General features: G+C 39.3%; 1 protein-coding gene across 2 annotated transcripts; it reads right to left on the reverse strand.

Moving 5' to 3' along the window:
* Positions 1–637: 637 nt before the first annotated feature.
* Positions 638–4052, reverse strand: LOC134225066 (serine palmitoyltransferase 1). 2 transcript variants are annotated; one of them, XM_062704849.1, is made up of 7 exons: positions 3904–4052; positions 2516–2697; positions 1952–2451; positions 1566–1893; positions 1242–1477; positions 1051–1177; positions 638–991 (listed from the first exon to the last, which is right to left on the reverse strand). In XM_062704849.1, exons 2-7 carry the CDS (start codon positions 2564–2566, stop codon positions 818–820), a joined length of 1416 nt encoding a protein of 471 aa, XP_062560833.1. In that variant the 5' UTR covers positions 2567–2697; positions 3904–4052; the 3' UTR covers positions 638–817. The 2 variants fall into 2 exon arrangements, with proteins under 2 accessions (XP_062560833.1, XP_062560832.1); XM_062704848.1 differs by having other exon boundaries at positions 3422–4047.
* Positions 4053–6745: the final 2693 nt, after the last annotated feature.

Below are 6745 nucleotides of genomic sequence, written 5' to 3' on the forward strand. Positions count from 1 at the left end.
AAAAATAACGTTCTCTTTTTCTTCTATCTCCATTTTTCGTGGTATTTGAGAGGCTTCAGTAAGCTGCCTTACCGAGGTCGCGTTACCTACATCGCAATGATGGGGCTGCCACCTTAGGTATAGCTGACGCGATACAGCATTTCGTTAATCAGCCGCTGGGTACCAGGCAGACGCTGTTTGATCCGCACCTCCTGGTGAACAGACGCTCGAGGCGTACCTTCTCACTCTAGCTGATGTCAGAAGGACAACAGCTTGCCATGTAAACACTATAAAAATAATAAGTTGGCAGACATTAAAAGTTCTACCAAAAAAACCATTGGCATTGAAATTGCACGTGCAGGAGAAATTTACAAAGTTTCTTATACTGAAGAATGGTCAAAATTCTATAATAACAATTAAAATAAGTACGAATATTATGTAGTTTAACGATGAAACGACTAAGCATTTTGAATTAAACATTATACTGAGCTGAATTCATATACTTCTTTTATATTGTCATGAAAAGTTTAGTTTTTAAGAAGTCACCAAATTTTGGACCACGTTATGCTTCGTATAAACTATTTCATTTTTTTTTTAATTTATTACTACTAATTTTTAAGAGAAAAAGGCAGTTCTGAATATCAATGCATGATGAGCCTTATTGGTGGAACAAATTAATCATTTATTTGGTTAAGTATTTGTGTGATAGAATAGTCGTTTGTGTTCTTAAGTAATATTGATGTGCATAGGCTCAAAATGGATTTTCATTTATAGTCAAAAATAATTTGGGCTTTAAATGCTATACAACAGCACGTCTTTTTGGATTCTAGAATCAGAGTTATATTTCAGAAAGAATCTTCCGCGCAGCTTGCCGGAGGATTCGGAATGCGTCTTCTATGTCGGAATCGGTTAGCAAACGGTTCACGGTCAGCCGAATGCTCGGCCTAGGGGAACACTTTTCCAAGTGCTCCAAATACTCCGCCGATATGATTGCCAATCCGGTGTTAATACACTAGAAATGATATCATAAATAAGGTTACAAAATTCATCTAGTACTTGTATCAGTTTTACCTCTTGCGATATCCTATCAAGTATTTGCTTGTCCGTTACAGGATCTGATTCATTTTTCAGATATAAATGTTTCACCGGTGAAAGCGGATCTCCCCGGTAAGTGAAATCCGTAAGAGATGGTAGTTTCCTGCAAGAAAAAATATTTCAGTCATAATATTTCCTAGTTCAAATTTAATCTCTTGATGACATACTGTGAAACCTTCTGACAGCAAGTTCTCAGCTCAGCAAAAATCTTTGGATCACTCTCGAATCTGTCGAGGGCACTAATGGCAGCTTGCGTAAGAAGCGGTGGAAGCGAAGCAGAGAAGCAATAGCCTAAACCTGACAAACGCTGATGTTCTACGATGAAAGATGATCCTGCACAGAAGCCGCCAATGGTCCCAGCAGCCCACTCCATGCCGGCTGACCGAAGGTCGACTTCAATTTTCTGGAAATTTGTTAGTCAGATAATTATCGCAAAAACATAAAACTGGCAACTGAGCTACGACCCAGAACCGATTAGCTGCTATACTTACATCCACATTAAAGTGCTCGATCGAGCCTCGACCATGCTTTCCAAGCACACCAAACGAAAGACTCTCATCCAAGAACATTCGGAGCTTGTACTGCTTACGGAGTTCCACTAGCTCCGGTAAAGGGCAAACTTCACCCGTGTTCATATAGATGGCTTCGGCCACAAGAAAACGTCTCGTCCTGGCCGCCTTCTTAGGATTGCGCTTGTCCTCAACAGCTTGCTCCTTCAACAGCCGTTCCAAATCAGACATGTCGTTGTGCTTATAGTAAACTGTTCGACTTCGGGAAGCATCCAATCCTTTCTGAATAGCAAAGTTTACGTATTCATCCCTGAAATAAGTTGAATCTTTAAATTAGAACCACAATAGGCGAGTTGCAAAGAACTTACACAAAAACGATGTCGCCTCGTTTAGCATAAGCAGGAATTGCGCTGGCAATTGTGGAAAAGGCATACGAATACACAACCGCTTCCTCAACTTCCATAAACTTGGCCAATCGTTCCTCCAGCTCCAGATGGACATCCAGCGTACCGTAGAAACCACGGGGACCACACGATCCCACCCCATACTTCCGCAAACTCTTGATCGCTGCCTGTTGAATGTTTTCATCCTCCAGCAAGCCCAAATAGTTGTGCGATGCCATATTGAGGCACTGCTTCCCATCGATGTTGATCACCTTCCCCACCTTACCGGTTACGACGTGGGTGTGCAGCGCCGGATGATTATCCGGCACGCTCCCCACCAGTGGCTCCGGCGTCCATTCCTCTATCAAACGTGCCTTCTGCGCGGCCGATAATCGCTTTTCGCGCTTCCCATTGCGTTTATACAGCACAATCCAAATGACCCCGAGCGCCAACAGGGCTTCCAATGCCAGCTCGAACGCCGTTGACTGAAGTGAAGAACCGATCGTCAAACAAATCAAAATCACCGGCTAGACGAATATGTTCTATTACCTTCTGTATTATATCATAGATTTCATTGATAATGTAGGGTGTCGTCACCATCTTCCAGTCCAGGGTTATGGAGAACAGCCAATTGAATGGCTGTGACGGGGTTTTAAATTGAGGGGCAAAAGGTCACAATCACTCACTGCACTGAAGCATGAATTTGATTTGTTTACAGGCTGCAGTTTGTACTGTAAAGAGAGTAAAAAATACAATTATTTGAATAGATACAAAACAGGGTTTAGTTATGCACATTCCTTGTTGACTAATTAGTGCAATTAGTCGATATGTTTATCACGTCAAAGACTATTCAGATTACGCTTTTTATGATAATATTGTCTATCCGGAACAAAGTTAGTACGCTTTTTATACCGAAGTTGGATTTTTCTCCAGATACAGGCAACTTACCCAACTTCGGAAGTAGTGTGCTGGATTCGCCTACAGATGCGCTAAACAACGTATCCATTAGTTTGACAGATAAAACTTTGGAAGAAAGTTCGGTTCGGACGTCCCGACTTCCAAATTCTAAGTTGGTGCTACGCCGACAATAAATATCACGATAAAAAGTAACCCGATGTCAATCCCCATACAACCTTTTAGGTTTTATGCGTCACTGACCAGCTCTCAGCAAGAGTAAACTAACTACATACAATCAAAAAAATCTGACAAAACTAATTGCTTGAGCCTACGATATGATGAATTCCAACTGATAAGCACCGTCTGCAAATTAGTGATTACGCTTCACGACGGTGACTAACAATATTGTGATTGACAAAATTACCTTTCCGCAATCTTGCAAGAATTTTTCTCGTAGTAGAAATACAAGAAAAAATAAAGCAGCCTAGGTGTTATGAATAAGATGTGAAATGATATTATTTATCTTATCTGGAATTATAAGATTGGCATATTACTCACCTTTCGCTTCCGGTCAATCTTTCTTCGTAAAACCAATAATTATTCTTTGTATTTGATCTTAATTAACGCAGCTTGGTAAAATCAAAACCAACAAGCACTTTCGTCTGTTTACAAATGTAAATGCCACTCTTCAATAATAAATGATTCGAATGAAATACTGAAGTTACTGGGGTCGGAATAATCAGCACTAAATCAATAGCGACACTATCTTCATCTAAGTACACTTTTTTTTAGCGATAACACCACTCCCAATTCCTTATTTGCGGATGGAATTCACCTCACCAGGTTCTCTTCTCCCTTCAGCCAATATTCAATTTGGACAACTAACTTTTTCTAATTACGATTCCGCTGGCGAACGCCGAGCACGAGCTACGCAAGTGCCAACACAAATGAGAATAATATTCCACTCTTGTTTGAAATATTTTGCGTTGAATTTTTGAGCCTTTTGCTTCTATTTATCAATTAAAATATATTTCACTTACAGTATTCACAACCTGTAGCAACGTGATTTTAAAACACTATCGCGCGAAATAATTATTACGAAAAACCACCGGATCAGCAAATTCTCGCAGCCAGAGAAATGAAATCAGTCACACTTTTTCGCGATTTTGATTTTGGATGGACAGGGACGGCGATCGCAGATTGACAGATAGCTGTCGGAGTTATGAGTGTTCTCCCCAGTGGAGATGTTCTGCACGCGAACGTGGTCACAGGGTCTGTTCAAATATTACGTAACGCAGAAGGGAGTGCACACTCAGAAATACAGTCAACTTTTGCTCGTTGGGCTAAACTCGTAGCCCATCTCTCGAGCAACATATGATTAGGGCCGAAAAACCAACAATGCTGAATCGAGAAAAATGAGGTTCAAGTTTTCTATGAGTAATTTAATTCATTTATTGAAGTAGAAGCTCATTTCATTGCAAAAATTATGTCAATGCCATACGTAAATGGTTATATTATAACAGCAGATAAAGATTATTTGAAAAACTATTCGAAATCTTCAATATTTCAGCTAAAACAAAAATCGCGCCGTTTACTCGCATTACCGGCAACACGTCTGGTTTTTAAGCCGTTTACTTAAAGCTAGTAACACCATCGAATTTGTTTAGGTTTGTTAGCCAGAGTAGTTCTGCTATGCGATATATCAAAAACCTAGTAAGAATATACATTTTAAAATAACTTGAAGCTAGTTTTTCTAAAAAAAAAACAATAAAAAGTGAACGGCCTAAAAACCAAAGCAAACATTCTGCATGGTAGTTAAGGGCACCAACAAAGGACTTAAAAACCACTATGGTGCAAATGGTTAATGAGACGTTCACTCAAAATTGCAATAAATGTGTTTCTTAAGAGATATTAAGTACGGAGTTTTACCTACGATAAAGAATCATTTACAAAGCAATCGTTTATGCTTTTGGTTTATAAGCCGTAATCATATGTTACGCGAGATCTAGTGAAAGACTTTCGTTACACGGTTAGATGACTTTACCCATTAATGGGTACTGTGTTATTGTTGATATTATTCCCACCGTGAAAAATTTACCCATTTTCTTCAAAAAGCGCCACTACTCATTAAAATGGGTAGTGGCACTTTTACAAGAAAATGGGTGAATTTTTCACGGTGGGAATAATATCAACAATAACACAGTACCCATTAATGGGTAAAGTCATCTAACAGTGTAGTTGGGCTGAGATTTCATCTGTCAAATCAGCGAATACAATAGAAATTCAGAGCTGCCAACTGCGAAAAAGAAAAAAAACTGCCGTTGATGTCATAATTTGACGTCCACCTTCGTTTTAAGTGGGCTACAGCCCAAATAACGGGCGCCCAACTAAATCGTAGCCTAAAGATAGCCCAACGAGTGAAATTTGACTGTAAATTAATAGGTCATTAGGCTTTCAGCGATCGTGTACGTACACGCACGTTTCACTCACACTTTTACTCGGTTTGTTTGCAACCACGAGCAGCTGTCACGGCAAAATCAAATGGGATTGTTTGTAACCACGAACCTGCGTTCGTGTTGGTGAGAAATGTCGGCGAGACCCTAATTGCACGAATCTTTGCCATTAACGCATTTGCTCAAGGGATCGTTTAAAAATTACGTCCATCGTTTTTCGGCATTTTCAAACCCCCTCCCCCCTCCTCCTGTCACAAATTGTCACAAATTATTGCCTTCCCCCCTTCCCCTGTACGTACGTGTGTCATTTTTATTTTGGCGATTATTTTGGTTTTTCTTTTTCGTACACTATTTTTACAATAACATAATGAGTTATGTCCCTTACTAACAGTTTGAATACGCTTTTAAAATGCATGTTGTTCCTAAAATGCTTTCAGTATTTTTTCTTGTGGATAGACGTCACATAAGACGAACCCCCTCCCTCCCCTTGTCTCAAACTGTCACAAAACTCTAACCCCCCTCCCCCCTCAAACCTTGGACGTAATTTTTGAACGGCCCCCAAAAGTACAAAAGGAAACGACTCACCGCAATGTGAATAAATACACGGAGAAAAATCACCTCTGTTTGAAACAACTAACATTTTGGTTGTTTTTCAAACTAAGAAAATTGTTGTTTTTAATCTGAAGTTAGTTTGTTCCAAAACAATAAATTAGTTTGGAACAAATATGTAGAATAGTTATTTCAACCTATTATCACTATTTTGAATCAACATTGATTTATGATTGTATCAAATTAAAATGTTAGTTGTTTTCAAGCAAGCACATATTTGTTCTTACTAAATTTTAGGTTGTTTGTCATTGTAATGAATTTCAAAATCAAAGTCAAATATTGGGTTGATTCAACTCAAACATCATGTTGAAACAAACTGAACTCTTGTTATAAATAAGTGTAACTGAAAATTAGTTTAAAGCAAACTGCTTCTTTAGGTTCAGGTCATCAGAATCAACCTGTTTGTTTTTTTTTTCAACCGATTATGTTGTTGTTTTTTAATTCATTTAATTCACATTAAGTTTCAACGACGCCTCTCCCACCATCAGCACCTAGACCTCCATTACTGTTGTCCCGCTATCTGCATCTGAAGGTTCATCGAATGGCACATCGGTACCACCTCTACAGCTGGCACATAAACCTACAGCTTTGCCTCCACCGTGTGCACCAGGAAATGCACCGGTTTGGACATCAGTGCCGCCTTCACATTCTGTAGCCAGCCTTACATGGATGCCTTCACTCTCATCAGCATTAGGATATACAACGCTACCGCTAGGAATATCACTGCCATTCGCAGCTCAAAGTTGAATTTGGCAATATATAAAAGGATATTAGGTAAGTTCCAGTAGTTTAAAAAGTTTTGATAAGTCTTCTTTCCGAG

This window comes from Armigeres subalbatus, chromosome 3, assembly GCF_024139115.2.
Source record: "Armigeres subalbatus isolate Guangzhou_Male chromosome 3, GZ_Asu_2, whole genome shotgun sequence".
Lineage (NCBI taxonomy): Eukaryota > Metazoa > Arthropoda > Insecta > Diptera > Culicidae > Armigeres > Armigeres subalbatus.

Bases quoted from the DNA above. Each gene is read 5' to 3' on its own strand.
- LOC134225066 (XM_062704849.1), bottom strand. From the start codon at position 2,566: ATGGTGACGACACCCTACATTATCAATGAAATCTATGATATAATACAG. The intron at 1,178-1,241 runs GTATGTCATCAA...TTTTTCTTGCAG, and splicing joins TGCTGTCAGAAGGTTTCACA to GAAACTACCATCTCTTACGG. The intron at 992-1,050 runs GTAAAACTGATA...TATCATTTCTAG, and splicing joins TTGATAGGATATCGCAAGAG to TGTATTAACACCGGATTGGC.